The 17,232-nt window shown below is 41.8% G+C and overlaps 1 protein-coding gene across 2 annotated transcripts; it reads left to right on the forward strand.

Annotated features, from left to right (window-relative positions):
• The first annotated feature begins 283 nt into the window (after positions 1-283).
• On the forward strand, positions 284-16,790 carry LOC121645246 (proenkephalin-A-like). 2 transcript variants are annotated; one of them, XM_041993643.1, is made up of 4 exons: positions 284-479; positions 1,120-1,257; positions 15,768-15,921; positions 16,018-16,790. In XM_041993643.1, exons 2-4 carry the CDS (start codon positions 1,123-1,125, stop codon positions 16,368-16,370), a joined length of 642 nt encoding a protein of 213 aa, XP_041849577.1. In that variant the 5' UTR covers positions 284-479; positions 1,120-1,122; the 3' UTR covers positions 16,371-16,790. The 2 variants fall into 2 exon arrangements, with proteins under 2 accessions (XP_041849577.1, XP_041849576.1); XM_041993642.1 differs by having other exon boundaries at positions 15,768-16,790.
• The last annotated feature ends 442 nt before the right edge of the window (positions 16,791-17,232 follow it).

The raw sequence follows: 17,232 nt of genomic DNA on the forward strand, positions 1-17,232 counted from the left end.
TTATCTACTTTTCGTCCTTCAGCTGAATTTTAATTGTTATGTGCTGTTTTTATGCTTTTAATTGACCTTTTATGTACAGCACTTTGAACGCATCATTCCTCCAGTCTTCTGTTCCTCCTTCCTAAATGAAATGATGAGTTGTGGACAGGGTCAGTGGAGGGAGAAATGCGGGTGGGCTTTGGGGGCAGCTACGTCACACCATCCTCCTCCTCACTTATTGCTCCTGGTGACGTCAACCAGAGAGAGAAGTTAAAAAACAGCCGCAGAACAGCTGCGGCAGCCTCGCACTCTGCAGCCGCTTCAGACAGCGCTCAACTCGTGTTCCTGTTGGACTTCCAACGCCGTCTGAAGGTCCGATCCAGCTTCAGTCTTCAGGGTGCACGTGCTCGCGCCACTTAGCGGACTCCCACCAGCTAGAAGCGTCGGGAGCAGTTTGGACTAAAAACCCTGAGAAAGTTGATTTTTACATCAAAGAAGAGGTCAGATAACTAACTAACTAACTAACTAACTAGATAGACTTAAAGCAGAATCCAGTTTATTATTATTATTATTATTATTATTATTATTATTATTATTATTATTATTATTATTACTTCACTCCCGCAGGCTGGTCCGTTGGTATCAGTTTATTTATAAATGGTTTATCGGCAAAACCCAGCTTACCTCCGCTCTTTACATAGCAGTGATCACAGGGTTGTTCTCCAGAAAAACTACATTAACTTATTTGTCTCTAAAGCTGCACAACTTTTAACCGCTTCACATTTTAATTAGTAGTTTTCAGAACCATTTACTACAGAATATAAAACTTGGCTCATTCGTTTCATTTTCCTCTTTTACAAACTTATTGCAAAAGATAGTCTGTTATCTCCGCTCCTCTTGTTTAATCGCTTTTTATCTCATTTATAAAACTGTATTTAAGTTACAGTAATTTGACTCCCTGCATTTTGTAAGAACTATTGTCTGTTTTATTGTTGCCTCATTGTAAATACGAATTGATTCAAGGTTGACTTATCAGGTTAAATCAAGGTAGTTTTATTATTATTATTATTATTATTATTATTATTTTGTTTTATATTTAAGTTACCTTTATAATAATGATGCTGCTCTCTGTATCTTCAGTCCATGGCTTCCCGCGCACAGAGGAGCTGTTTATGGATGTTGATTCTGGGCGCGTGCGTGTCTCTGGTGGTCGGAGCGGAATGCGGGAAGGAGTGCGCGCTCTGCCTGTACCACGCGCGCGGACATCAGTCTGCTCTGGTAGGTCCCTTCAGTCCTGTTTTGCTCTGGTAAACATCAGAAACAGCAGCTGTTGTTGCTTTGGAAGCAACTTACTCACAGAAACAAACAATCCGTTTTTCTGGAAGTTTTTGAATCCTATCATGTCATGTTCTTCATCTTCTGGTTTATTTCCCTTAATTTTTCCTCTGCTTCATTTTTCCCATTTTATGAAACTCTTTTATCCAGTTTCTGCTTATTTTTTTCTTATCATTTTAATTTCATGTTCTGATTTTTTTCACTACGTAGCCTAACTATGAAAATAATTGACACTTTTTCCTTGTAAAATTCCCCATCTTCTGACATTAAACACATCCTCCATTAGGGTAATGGTGAAACTGGTCTGTTTGAGTTAAGTCAGTTTTCTCTTATTGTAGCTGAATGGTCAAATTAGACCAGAAAATAATCTTCATCCTTTACTTCAAACAGAAATCACTGAATTCATCGATCCGGCAGGTTCAGTAATAATCAGCAAAACTATTCAGTTTCAGTTTTTTTAACTTTGCTGAGCAGAATGAGTTTGTATTTTTTATTAGTTCTAGAGGCGAAACAGCAACAGAAAAAGATCATCCAAATACAAGAAAGAAAGGGAGCAGAAAATAGAAAATCTGAACAGACCTCCTTTTTAATTTAACAGCTCATCCAAAACACAAACACACAAAGTTAGAAAAGAACAAGGCTGATAAATCCCTCCATATCCACAAACAGGTAGCTATTTACTGTAAAAGTTTGTTATTATTGAAGGACTAAAAATATAAAGTATCATCTGCAGATTTAATCATAAGATGCTTCTTCATATTTAAAATGTTTTATTTCGGTTAAACATGTTTAACAAATGATTCTATCTGTTTTTGGAGATGAAAAATAGCAATTGAACATTTTCTCCTCCATCTTCTGGATATTTGTAATTTCATTGCACTTTTGTTGCTATGACAATCAAGTTCTATTCTATATTTTTCATTTCTGCCAGCAGAGGGCGCTGCTCCCTTTCGCCCCTCCATTTTCCTCCCCAAGGCAATAAAATGCCCTCAGTTCAATTTTCCAGTTCATTAATTCTGTCTTCATCAGCTCTGAAAGCTCAGCAAGAATCAGACAGGAATTTCTGATGCCTCTTCCCAATCAGACCTCGGGGACAGCGGGGGGCCGCCACACTTTCTGGTTTCTCTCCTGAGTCTGGCTTTACGTTGTTTCACACAGAGAGTGGTGAAATGGTGGGGCTTTCTTGGGGAAGTGTTTCTACCACATGTCCTTTCAGACTGTTGTCAGAGTTGTTAAGTCATGCTGCTACGGATCAGCTGAGCCATCTGCTGACAGGTTCAGTCTTTCCTTCTGATTATTTTCTCCTGGAACCGCTTGATGAGTCCTGAGTTCATAACTCTGTCTTGAACAGAGATTCCTTCAGTTTCTTCCTCAGTCTCAGGAATGTTTCTAAAAGCAGCAGCGCTGTGGTTTGAAGATCCTCAACCACATTTTGACCCAAGAACATATTCATTCATTCATTCATAAAAGGACACCTCCACCTGTCATCATAATGACTGCTCCAGTTTATACTGGGATGGTTATCAGCTCAAAGACCACACCTACTGGACCATTTAGCATTTTCAACCTTTAATAATAAAAACATGTTTTCTTCTCATGTTCTCGTGTGTCGTACAAAACAGACGTTTGTGAATAAATTTATGTAAACGTATCAATAATATTTCAGACAATATTTTCTTCTTGTTCAGACCCCAGCAGGAGGAAAAAAAATAACTAATCACAGTTCAGACATTTTCTCTAAATCTGAGGAAAACGATGGATCCTGCTTCTGCTTGTCCGACCCATCGGGGTCCAGCTGCAGGAATTGGATCAGTCTCCCAGTGTATCCAGTTACACCAGGCGATGGGAGTCCTGACCACTGGGGGGGCGCAATGATAACTGGGGGGAATTGAATTGTGAAGACCAGATATTAAGACGCAAAGAGAGAAACATGAGTCAGATAGTTTAATAATGGAGATCAGAGGAAAGGAAGAATGGAACGAACAATCTTAATGAAAGAAGAGAAGTGATAATAATGAAGGTGGATTTTTACAAGTTAAGTGGTGGGTTTCATGTTTTCTTTGATTAAAAATGGTCTTTCAGCTGTTTTAGTCAGAAGTTCTGCTTTTATCATCATTCATCAGCTGACTGAGTCTTTAGTCTTCTGTGCTACGAACTCTTAACCAGACTATGTCTGCATGTCCTGCTGCATCGTCTGTTTCCTCCGTTATAAAGAAAGCCTCACGCAGTGTTTACATCAGATCCCGCCGTCCCGCCTCCTCTGCTGCAGAACTGGGTTTCACTTCAGTAACGTAGAAGTTGGATGAAATGTGACACATTCAGACTAAGATGAAAAACATCCGATGTGTGTGTGTGTGTGTGTGTGTGTGTGTGTGTGTGTGTGTGTGTGTGTGTGTGTGTGTGTGTGTGTGTGTGTGTGTGTGTGATTTAGGACCACAGATAGACGTGATCTGGGTCTAATTAGAAATTAGAATTTTTTTTCCACAAACAGTCTATGTGCTTATAATTTTAAAGTTTTAAAGTATTTTATTGGCATAAGCAATATCACTAATTATCATTTGAGTAAATGATCATTTCTGTGTATGTCGTATGTGCATGACACATTTGGCATACATGTGTGTTGATGTGTTTGCTATTTTTTTCAAATGGACTGGAAACTGAACAAATGATCTCTGATATCAGCATGAAAAGCTACCGATTTTTTTTCTGTTTCACTTTTGATAAAAGTAACTTATTAAAAGATCTACAAACTTAGCTGAACATGAAATATAAGCTAACTATTTTCTGTAAGAGGTCATCAGAGCAGGCATGAACACACATCTTTTACCAAAAGAATGATTAGTGAGAAGATATTATCTATTATACAAATAGCCCAGTCCTGGAGATCTCTCTAAGACCAGTTCACTGAAACTGGGAAGTTTTTTGCATGTGGTATGCACACAGTTACAACCAGTCACTTTCTGTCAGTGAAAGAACTAATGTCAACCTTGTGCTTGCATATTCTGAAGCAGGGATACAGGACTGAGATGTCAGTTGTGATGTTGGTGACAGCAAGTCTAAAGTCGCTGTGAACATGGAGTGTGTTGCAAGCTGCAGTTTTGTTTGTTTAGAGGCTACTGAAGGCTGCCTCCAACAGGTATGTCGGGCTGAATGAGAGAACAACCTTTGAAACTGAATGTTTGGCCAGTTTGGACACAACTGAATGTCCTTTGGCTATTTTTAAACAATGACCGCAGATTCGTCTGACTGCTGCTTCATCTAACGGAATTGCAAATGGAAAATTCCCGAGTTTCTCATACAGCTGCTTTTGATAGTCTACAGCCATTTTATTAACTCTAGGAGCAGGACTGTTTTCACTTTTTCCACCACATGAGGTCCAGACAGAGGCCACACTGGATAGACTTTTTGCCTTCCCTGGCATAGGATGTCTTTCTTCTACAAAGACCATATCACCTAACCTGACAATGTTCAGCTCCACTGTTTGCATCCAAGTTGTCCCTGAAGCTTCCAGTCAGATAGCACAGTAGTAGTAGAACTCATTCATAAAAGGTCATATGTACATCATAACTCTGATTCAGTTTTATGTCTCCTTCCAGAAGGTCTGAAATCCATCCTCATTCCGGCCACCATGTCCCGATCCACAGCTGGCCTCACAAGAAGCCATCTTTACACCATGAGCCATGGACCTTCTCATGTCTCATTACACTTCAGCTGTTTCATATTCACACTGCATAGGAGTAAAACCAATGATTTCCATCTACATCCTCACCTGGACTTTGGACTGAATGTCCTGCAACAGGAACCTTCCTCCTTTCTCTGCATCCATTGATTATGAGCCATCGGTAAACGTTCATATTCATCAATATCTCTTCCGGTGCAGATAAAACCAGATCAGACTTGCAAACTCAGCACTGTTTCTAACTGGTGAAATGTTAACTCAGATTAACTCATGCTGAGAGCAGGGCCACATCTCATCACCCACCTAGCACTGTTCATCTCACCCTTCCTCATTCTTCCTTATCCTCCATCAGTCACTTAACCTCTGGCTTCACCTCCGGAGATAGAATCCAGTGGCTTCACATTTGCCAGACTAGAGTTTATCTCTGTTTGCTATGTCCTCCTGAAGCTCATCAGCCTCTTAATTTTCTTTATCAAGTAACTCTTCTCAAACTATTATTGGTGAGTCTGTTTTTAAGGTCCTACTCTGTCTTTAAGCCAGCCTCCATCAGCTCCTAGATCCTGCAGAATGCTGCTAGCTTCAACCATGGCCTCCTGAGGAATATCAGTTATAAAGAGACAGACCATTAGAAGTAGAAAATCAACAATCTGACGGGGAGCTTGTTCTACGGATTCATCTGAACCCCAACCACAAAGGTTTGAATCATTGACGATTTATTTTCTAAGAGACCAAAGACGTCAGCCCTGTGGCTTATGCCCATGAATTTGTTAGATGTGGTTTTAATAGCTTCTTTGTAAGGTGTCGGATTAAACTGCAGATAGAGTGGAGAGAAAGCCTGGTGTCTAAGCAGCTCTTCCCTGTCTGCCAGAGGTGAGTTGAGGCCCAGACTTCTGTCTTATGTGTAGGTTACGGGCATAATTTTGTCTGTTTTCAGGGAGCTTAGCTATACGTCGCTTGACACAGAAAACGGAGCAATACCACCAGAAATTGCAGGGGCAGTGCTGAGCACAATAGCTGATATGCAGCCAGTGAAAGAAACAAACCAGATAAGAAGAAGAGGATCAGGAAGGCAACAAAAATGCAGAAGAATGAAGAGGAGGACAACGTTAGAAATTGTGCAAGCTTTTGAAGAAAGAGTATGAGTGTTTAGGGCGTGTTGGGCAGATGGACACAACTTTATAGCGACGCATTACCACCGCCAAGCGGTGTCTGAAACTGACATCAGCTTGCGGGAGTGAACTCTGAACTCAGCACTGCCCACTAGTGGAGGAAATGACTAACAACCATGGCAATGCAAAACACGCATGGAAGTATGAGGACGGGAACATATGACAACATTTGAAATGGACGTTGCTATTTACGTAAGTAACGGCGCATAAATGGGCCTTAAATGAACAGAGTAATGACTGTGGCAGGAAAGATCCATATGACAGCATCTCAGTCTTAGAGAAGGAGCTCCGCTTGACACGGCCTGCTGCTGCGGTACCAGTAAGTGGACCCAAAAGCAGAACACACAGACAGCAAGGAGAAAGGTGCGATAATGTTTATTAATAAGAAGTGTTGGTGGCTTGGTCCAGGTCCAGGCAACTCTTCCTAGGAAAGGGCAGAGGGTTATTGCGGTTCTGGGAAAGATGCCGGGTTGTGTCAGCTTGACAGCGGCTTACTGTGTTTCTGCGTGAGACTGACGGTGGAGGGGTGAACCAGGAGATGTTCTTTGTGGATGGTGATGTGAGCTTGGTTGCAGGCAGGGCGAGTAGTCCAGATCCTGGGTGCTGTGGTTTAACCGAGGGATCAAGGTCTTAGGCTGTGGAACAGAGATGACACTGTCAACAATCCAAGAAAAAGGTGCAAGATTTAATCGAGGAAGAGGCCTGATTACCACACTGCAAAGAATGACAATCTGGCGAAGACTGGAGCTCCTGCCAGATCCTAAATAGCAGAGAGTAGAGCCGACTAACAAGCATGCTGATGATCTGCAGGTGGTGTCAATTGAGGCTCCAGCCACCGCCCTCCTTCCCTATGGCAACCTGCTCAGCCCTACCTGCAAACTCAGACAAACACACACAGAAACATGACACCGCTGTCTCACCAGTGTGTGGTGGAGAGGATGGTCGGGGTTACTCATGATGGAAACCAGTTTGTTCAGCCACCTCCTCTCCACCAGTTTCAAAACTGTCCAGTTTGTACCCGATGATGGAGCCAGCCTTCTTTCTAAGTTAATTCAGTCTGTCTGTTGGTGTTGCTGCTCCGATGCTGCTTCCCCAGCACATAGCAGCAAAGAAAAGCTCACTGGAGATGACAAGCTAGAAAAAGATCTCCAACATTTTGCTGCAATGTCAGGTAGTCAGTAATCCAGGAGGCCATAGAGTTGTCAACACCCATCCTCTGAAGCTTCAGCAGCAATGGCTGGATGGTGAAAGAAAGTGACCTTAAGGCTATCTCCACACGGCACCGAAACCGGTTCAACTGTGAAAGCGGTGGCGAAAACTATGAGAAAGACTTCAACATCCCCATGAAACCACTGTAGTACATACTACAAGGCTGTGGGTGCGCTACGATGATTAAAGAGTAACATTCCAGAGCTAGAACAAGACGTAGCGCATGCACAGATAAGGACATATCTGCTTGCTCCTGCTGGTGATGGTACAGCAGCACTGTGTTGTAAAAGAAGAGCATTTTGGTGCTAAAGCTGCACACAAGCCAGGACTGTTTGGGGCAGCACCACAACACTGCTGGTCATTATTGTTGTTGTGTTTGGCGTGCGTTCATCACACTGACATCATATCCTCTAGTGCAGGGGTGGCCAACGTCGGTCCTCGAGAGCCACAAACCTGCAAGCTTTCCATGCATCCCTGCACTGACACACTGCTGCCCTCCTGTGTTCAGTGGGTTGTCTACCATCACCAATTGGTTAGCCACCACCAGTTTACCGGTCTGATTCCAGGAACCCCACAGGACCTGAGTCATCCTTGGAAGCATCTTCCTCTTTGACTTTGGGACTTCTAATGTTGTACTCTGTACAGCTGTTCCTGCACACTCAACTGCCTACATATTCCAGTCTAATACTAAACCCTTCTTCCACTTCGGCTTCAGTCTCAGGGTACTGGACATAACCTCTACATGTAATGCAAATAACTTTATTGTCTTAATATCAGTGTCTTGAAGTTCCTCCTCTCGTTCTACCTTCTGGGTATCTGCTTGGATCTGTGTGACCAAAGCTAGAATGTTTTTTCTTTCCATTCAGTTTCCTCTTCCTGACCACCTTCCTCTTTGTAGCTATCTGGTTGTGGTTGACTTTATATGTAATTGTAATATGTAATTATATGTAACATCTGGTACTTTAACCCCTTTATCTGTCATAATATTCCTTTGCTTTGATACCATTTGACCAATTTCATGTAGTTGGAATGATATTTGGACATCCTGGCACAGCTTTGTGTCATCATTGTTGAGGAGATACTCCGTAGCCACTTTATTTGACCTGGCTGAGGACGTTCAGGTCTTTGCAGAACAGGGGTGAGGACAGAACCCCTCCATGGTAAATGAAAATGCTTAATGATGCACTTGATGGTAGCTTGAGTAGTAATGGCCTCATGAGTCCTCCACAGTCTGATTGTGTTTTTGATCAAGTTTCCTTGTCAACAGTTCCAAGCTTTCCGGTGTTTATGCATGCAGCATTGAGTTTTAACTTTTCAATTAATCCAGACAGAACACAAGTCTTTACATCTGATTTTAACTCTCTTGGGTAACTGTTCTGTTGATCAGTAGCTGGTGTTTGAATATTAATACCTTCTGAAGACCCTTTATGCTATGCTCAGAACAACTCTGGATGAGTCCCCCACATTAGTGGTGGGTTAATTTGGTCCACACCTGCATAGTGCCTTTTTACCTTTGTCTTTTAACCAAGGGCCTGGTCCAGGCCAACTTTGGACCCCCAATTTCCACCGGGTGCGTGTGTGCCGTGTTACGGCTGCAGCGCAGCCTCCACAGCTATTCGTGGCCGTTTTAGTCAGTGGTTTGGTTCACACCGGGTGCGCCTCAGAAGCATCCCAGAAGCGCCTTGTTGCAGCTCTCCGCTAAACATATGCCTAAACATAAGTCTATTTTTGACGGAGCACACACCCAGAACACATCAAATCAGCAGTTCATGGGGCAAACAGAAAATCAAACACAGGGGCAGTGTAAAAGCTTCCAGTAATTTTCAAAATAAAAGCCCCCATGCAGATTTGCGCTGCTGATCCATGTAAACATTATGTCTTTAATCAGTCAGGGTGTCTCACTGTTTTTTTCTCTTTTTTTTTCATCATGGACAACATACATTTATTCGGGAAGTGGAGAGTCACAAGATTCTCCAATTTCCCTGTGACTTTGTGATCCAGCTAGGTAGACTGCTGTCATGGGCGCTCCACACCTGACATGCTCCTGGTGTGGATCGACCTGCCACAGAAGTCAGAAGGAAACTGCGGTGCAGCCGGAACGCAGCGCACACACACCCAGTGTAAATTAGACTTGACTTGGAGACTTCTTGAGACTTCATCACTGAGGTCTGCTTTCGTGGTAGTTCAGTTAAATTCAGTTCAATTTAGCTGTATTTGTGTAACACTAATTCACAACAAAGTCATCTTAAGTCACTTACAAACATAATCTGGTTCATTGTAGTCCAACTATAATCCAATTTAAACAAATCCATTGTATGATCCACATTAGTCTAAGTTATCATAACTGTGTTTGTATAAACCAATTCATAAAAGAAAACCACAGTTTTCTTAACCAGTGTTGACTCTGGGAGATTGAATTCTTTTGCACATCACACTTTTCAGTTTTTATTTGTAAAACATATTTAAAATCATGTAGAATTTTCTTTGTACTTCACAATTGTGTGCCACTTTGTGTTGGTCTTTCACATAAAATTTCAATAAAATATATATAAATGTTTGTGGTTGTAATGTGACAAAATGTGGAAAAGTTCAAAGGGTATGATACTTTTGCAAGCCACTGTCCATCTATTCATTACGGCAGTGGTTCTCAAACTTTTTACAGTATGTACCACATGAGAAAATATCGAGCTCACCAAGTACCACCATCATGAAAAACCTGAACAGTAGCAAACATATTAAGCTATAACATACATAGCTATTAGCTATGGACAGTTCATAAAGGAACTGGGCTGCACGGTGGTGTGGTGGTTTGCACCACAGCCTCACAGCAAGAAAGTCGCTGGTTTGAATCTCAGCTGGAGGGGGAGGTTCGAACTTTGTGGCCTTTTTGTGTGGAGTCTGCATGTTCTCCCCATGTATATGTGGGTTTTCTCCGGGTTCTACAGCTTCCTCCCACCGTTGTGGTTGTTTGTCCCCTATGTGTTGGCCCTGCGATGGACAGGTAAGCTGTCCAGGTGTACCTGCCTCTCACCTGTTAATGCTGGAATAGGCTCCAGCTTACCCGCGACCCTTAATGGATGAATTAAAGAACAGTTCATAAAGGAGGCATGTTAACTCCTAATTTGAGGATTATTTATTGATTATTGTTGCCAGCCACACTGTACAAAACTGTTGCATTGTAACAAGCACTTAAACTCATCCTAACAAGGTGCGGCATCTCTTCACCTGTTATACACACAGCAAGCCAGAACATTAAAATAGCAGTTGTATTTCATTCATTCACACACACAGTAGGCTGACGGAACCAGAAGTGTTCTGTTTCTTGAAAAAATACTCTTCTAATCAAGGTTAGAAATGGTCCAAATTCCAAAGATTATTTTAGCAATAAAGTTATGAAACATCTGAAATCTTACAACATGAAATCACGAATCCAAAACGAGAATGAATTTTCACATTAGAAAAGTCAGTGCATTATATTTGTATGAACAACACACGAAGACCTTTTTTTGTCATCACTGTCACATTTCACATGTGGGATAATAAATGCACACCTGTATAAACATTAGACTCAATACAGTCTTTCTGTCCTGCTTTGACCATCATGTCCTGTTAACACTCTGCTACTTAGAAATAAAACCTGTAGCAACATAGCATGAAAAACGGGATCAATGAACCACTAACAATTATCAAGAACCGGCCAGCATATTAATGACAATTATCTACTTACATACGTCTAATGAGAGGGGTGCGCCTGTCTCTGCGCACGCAGCCTGTGATGTCTGGCTCGATGGTGGTCAGCTTCAGTCTCTGGTCTGGCTCAGCCTCCATCCTGCTTCTGTATTTAGTCTTAATGACGGCAAGTGAAGAGAAGCCTTTCTCGCACAGATATGTTGTCGCAAAAGGAAGGAGGAAGCGCACGGCCTTATCCGAAAGCGCAGAGTATTCCCAGAGTTGCTGTATCCAAAAGTCCAACAGTGACTGTTTTTTTTTTTTAAACCAGTCTTCAGTGTTTCATCACAAGACAGTTAAACTCTCCTGCTCGCAAACAGTAAAACCCTTGCTGAATGGGTTTCTCATCCACTTGTTTCGCGCTCCACTTGTTCACTTGGTTAAAAGGTGCCGTTTTAGGTATGCTGGTTTCATGGATTCATTGCTGAGGACTTCACCACAAACCACGCACTGGGGCCTCAGTCCTTCGTCAGTCCCGCACCAACTAAATCCAAATTTGAGGTAACTGGAGTCATATTTTCTGACTGTTTTGCACTGCTTGGTGCTAGTGGGTGCTATGGACATTTGACTGGAGCCTCTCAAGTAGCCATTAGCACTTATGCTCGGTTCACTGTCGTCCTCCTCTTCATTTTCAAGGCGGCTGCTTGAAATATTCTCCTCCTGAACTGCAGTCCTCTTCGTAATAGTTCCAGTTTGAAACCACGATTGCAGTGTTCTTGAACCACTTATCTTCCCTCTCTACATTTGACCGTTGTTTATCGTTTCACACACAGTTCAACTCATAACCAGCCACGGGCGGGCTAAGTACATGAACCGGAAAACATAGCAGGCTAATATTAGAAGCAAAAGGAAAACAATCCTTTTTTTAAATATAAATTTAATGATGTGTTGTATGTATTTTATTTTTAAGCTTTGTACTTTTTTGATAATATTATATATTTTAAAAATAATTTTATTAAAAAATATTTATGACTTTCCTCTAAGTACCACCAAGAGGGCTCTTGCTTACCACTGGTGGTACACGTACCACAGTTTGAGAATATAGGGTTTAGAGGATGACAGAGACGAGGTAAACACAAAGAAAACCACGGTATGGGCAGTTAACACATTAACACACGCAAGCTGTAAGAGATGCCCTCTGAAATGATGCTTTGTGTTACGTAACATAACGTTAAGCAATCATCTCCCTTCCCTCCACTGATCTGGTCTAATACAACAGCTGCAGCCGACCGAGCTGCAGGTTCTGTGTCAGTTGTAAAAAACAACATTAGTGTATTAATAATTGATTTAATATTTATTTATTTTGTAATTGACCATGGTATCCCTTACTTATACTACTGCAATTTACTACAGTTATTAATCCAACAATGTTTTGGCCATTGCAAAAACTAGCTATACATTTGAAATCTCTTTGTTCAGCTCAGTCTGGGCAATTAAGATCTGACCCCATTTCATTTATTGAAAACTTATGCGTTGTATAGGCCTTCATATCAAGCAAATACATTATTTCGTCTCGTGATTTTTCCATATTTTGCTTTATGGTAGGATACTGTATGGCCTCACAAGGACTAGGAAATGTGTGTCCTTTCTGCTGAATGGCAGTACAGTTCTTTTGAGGTTTTCTAAGCACGTTATCTGTAAATCTTTGCAGCTACTGGTTAGTCAGCAATATAATCAAAACGGGTCACTTCTCTAATAACTGGTATTATTTCCAAAGCAGTTTTCAGATTAAGGAACATTTTGTTTACATCATCGACATCATAATGCTTAATCTGGAGGTTTAAAAATGATAAATGAACACACAGAATCTATAACATTCATCATTTGTAACACAAATAACCTATCTATGTCTGCGATAATGGCTAAAAAACTGCTAATATTTAAAAAACTGCCAACAAATGATTGGATCCATAACTGTCATCAGGGGTAGATGAGATAGGTAGGATGCTGCCCCATACATTATGATAATAAGTGAATAACTTCATACTTACATAAATACAAAATAGCCTCCGCCTGCACCAGAATCACGGAGATATTGGCCGCCATTATTCAGTTGGCCCACTGATCTGGGACCTGGACAAAGCCCTTTGGTACCTGTCTACTGCTTCAGGTGACCCTGTGACAGCCAAGTCTGAAAGCTTTTAAGCTTCCCATATTGCTGGTGTCCACCACAACAGGTACAGACAACCTTCTGGCCACGGCTCAGGGAAGTCATCTCTCCTAAGGAGGTTCTGAACATGGCTCATTTGGATTTCATTTCCCAAACATCCCCCAGAACATGTCAGAAACTCTCTCCTAGGAGTGTGTTAAAGACCTCACTGACAGGGTCCCATGCCAGCAATTCCCAGTTCACGCTCACCAGTCATTTGTGTTTACCAGGTCGTCCAGCAGCTAGATCCAAATCCCTACAGGGTGGTGATCAGTTGACAGCTTTGCCTCTCTTTTCCCCTGGGTATCTGAGACATAGATCTGTTGATTCAGCTACAAAATCAATCATTGGCCTTTGGCCAGGAAAGTTATGTTTCATAACCTTGCAGCCAGTTTTTGACACTGGGCATTGGCCCCGCCTTCGCCTGCCACCCAGCTCACAATTCACATGACTATGTGGAGATGGCATCCTGTTGCTCTTTCTGGCAGATCACCAGGAGTCAAGGTTTGACCATGGACACTCACTGCTAAGGTTCCCACACAGGCTTGGCTCCATTAAGGTTTCCCTCCTCTGGGCAAGGTCTTTGTATCTTTGAGTTGTTCCATCGAGATCTATCGCTCTTAGTCTGATACCTACTCTAAGACCAATTTGGCTTGGCAGACACTACCAGGGCTCAATACCTCTAACAACACAGCTTTAAGGATCACAGGGTGCTCAAATTCCTTCACAATAAGGTAGCAATTCTGCAGAGGAGTTGACTCTTTAACAAATTCCTTTTTTTAAACAAGGACAGATGTGACTTGTTTGTGCATTGTGCCCCGTATAAAAGTAGAGATGGAAGAGGTGCTGAAGTTGATCTGCCAATGATATGTCTCTGAGCAAAGTGTACCTGAGTAGCAGGTTAAATAGCCCTGCCTCGTGTGTGCTTACAAACATCAGCCAGCATCATACTGTTTACTACTCTGTGTTGCTGCCATTCAGCTGATTCTGTGATGCCAACTTTCTTTTGGCAATTGGTCTGTGTCTATATGTGCCTTGACCTCAATGTTCCTTAAAGCTGCCATTTAACTTTTGCCATTTTCTCAGTGATACGCCCCCTGTCAATGGCTAAATCATCATATATATATATATATATATATATATATATATGAGCTCTCTCTTTTGTTGACTCTTGTCTTATCTCTTGCTCTGTGGAGATATCTGATGGACATATAAATATTAATGAATGAGGAAAATAAAAGTTTTGCTGAGCTCCAGCAAAGAAATCTAAACATCACCAGAATGACTTCAATATGGAAGAGTATTTGCTTAACAATAAATGCAGCTGGCAAAACCACAAGAACAGAGGAGGAGACAAGATATAAGATGAAGCTCCAAAATAAATAACTTATAATAAAACCCAGGCAAATAAACCTCGTGGGGGCTGGCACAGCAGATGCCTCTTACCAATATTTAGCAACTTGTGCAGCTCACTAACTGGAAAGAGCAGATCACTGGAATAGTATAATGCACTAGAGCTGATTGCAGAGCAAGGTATGTGACAGCACAATAGTTTTTATTGACAAATAAAACTTTTAGACCAAGGATGGAAGATCGGGAACAGGAAGACCCAGAGCTCAGCAGCAACAGCCCATCCTGCCTAACATAGCATTCAACACAGCAACGGCTATATGTTTCAATAATCTTTGCCTCTGGCATTCCAAAAATATTTACACGATCAGAAAACATGTGGTCTCACTGTCACCTCAGAGGTGTCTAGCCGCTTCCTTCCAGTAATAACTGCAGCCATTTCTGTGTAAAGTTGTGCCAGTTAATACCTGCCTTTTAGAGGTCCTACATATAGATGCAAAAACAACCATTGCAATCAGTTTCATGTTTGGCAAATCACAGAGTGTGCTACGTTGATCTATTTGCATCTGCTTCTCCCAATATTTTGTGCTTTCTGGCAGAAACACCGATATTGTACATTCATCAAGGGCAAATGCGCTAAGTGGATTGCATGCATTATTTTGTCCATTTAACAGATGCAATCCTTGATGCGTCTGGTTAGTATATCAGCTGCAACATGTTTTTGCATGTGCTATCAAGTTTGCAAATGTTTTTACACACGCAAACCTTTGGTAAATTAAGCCCTTGGAGTATGAGTAGTATTAGTGAGGTATCTAAGTAGAGGTATTTTAGAAGGCACACATAGGTTTGACCATATAAGGCTTTTGGGGGCCTTGAAACTGGACTCAGCACAGATGTCATATGTAAAGATGTGTGTTTCTACAGGACTGGTCAAATTAGAACTTCAGGAATGTCTTTGTTTGAAAGGTATATAAGGATGTCACACCCATGTCTTTTTAGGTTTTCACATTGGTCCTGAAACCTCCAGATATTCTCCAGAAATCTGTTTTTGATGCCTGTCTTTTTGTAATAAATCTTTTTATTATACATGAAGCTGGTATCTGGTGACTTTTTTTTCCTGAGAGCCATTTTTCTCAAAGTAATAATGATATTTGTTTTGTTTTTCTAGGCATGCTCTCTTGAGTGTCAGGGTGTGTTGGACAGCCAGAGACTGCGTCTGTGCCAGGACTTCTTGTTTGAGGAGGAAAACGGTCTTTCTCTGGATGCTGACCCCAGTCCACAGCAGGACCAAGAAGCAGTAGGTGCCATGACACATGACGATGGTGCGGAACAATCGCCTGAACATCTGATGGCAAAGAAGTATGGTGGCTTCATAAAACGCTATGGTGGTTTCATGTCTCGCCGTTCCTCCTCTCCAGAGGAAACACTAGATGATCTGGAAAACCAGGATGAGGAAGAAAATATTCGACTTGAGATCCTTAAGATCATCAGCGCAGCAGGAGATCATGGTGGTGAGGAGGATAGTCATGGAGGAGAGGTGGTGAAGAGGTATGGAGGCTTCATGCGTCGGGATGAAGGAGGGGTGGCGCCGGCCGACCTGCTGAAGGCAGTGTTAGACCGAGGTCTGAAGAAGCGTTACGGAGGCTTCATGAGGCGTGTAGGCCGGCCTGAATGGTTGGTAGACAACAACAACAAGAATGCGGGGATGATGAAAAGGGCGTGGGAGAATGGCAGTGGGCTGCAAAAGAGGTATGGGGGGTTCATGGACTAGGTTGTCTGAATTCTGACCCTCTGTCGTTTTGCCCCTCCAGTCTTCTATTGTCAACTTTGGTGTCTGGACTTATTGGTGTTTGAGTCAACGTCCAACCCCCTTACAGAGTACACTGCACCATCTGGCTTTGTAAATTGTGCTTGTGTCTACATCATCGTTTCAACTTGTCCTGGAATGCTAAAAAATATAAACATGAATCATTTTCTGGTGTTTTTGATTTTCATTGTATTATTTATTAAAATATTCTGTTCATGGAGGTGTGTTGGTGGGTTCATTACTTCAGTTTTACCAAGAGCCTGGGTTTATGCATGATAATTTCCTACAGCTTTTACATATAAATTAAACTGACAATCACCAGGAGTTCCTAAAAACCATAACCAAGACAGCAACAACAATGTATCACAACAACAATCAAAGTACCACACACACACACACACACACACACCAACACACACACACACACACACACACACGCACACACACACACACACACACACACACACACACACACACACACACACACACACACACACAATAAAAGACAAACAAAAAGAAAAACCTAAATGAAAGTAGCCCTTAGTACATAAACCCACTGGACAACTCAGTGACAGTGTCAGCATGAGTATGAGAAATGAGGAGTGATCAGAGATGAGTGTGATCTTGCAAATGAATAGAAATATTTAACCGGTCACAATCATTTATAATAAGGCCTATCTTCTCTAAATGCTAAACATTGCACACGCACTGGGGCCTCTTCTGTTTAACATCTCCATGCTCCCAGTTGCACAGGTGATTAAGAAAAACAAAATTAGTTACCATAGCTACGCAGATGACACACAGATATATGTTACAATGTCACCAG

The sequence above is a fragment of the Melanotaenia boesemani genome, chromosome 8 (genome assembly GCF_017639745.1).
Source record: "Melanotaenia boesemani isolate fMelBoe1 chromosome 8, fMelBoe1.pri, whole genome shotgun sequence".
NCBI lineage: Eukaryota > Metazoa > Chordata > Actinopteri > Atheriniformes > Melanotaeniidae > Melanotaenia > Melanotaenia boesemani.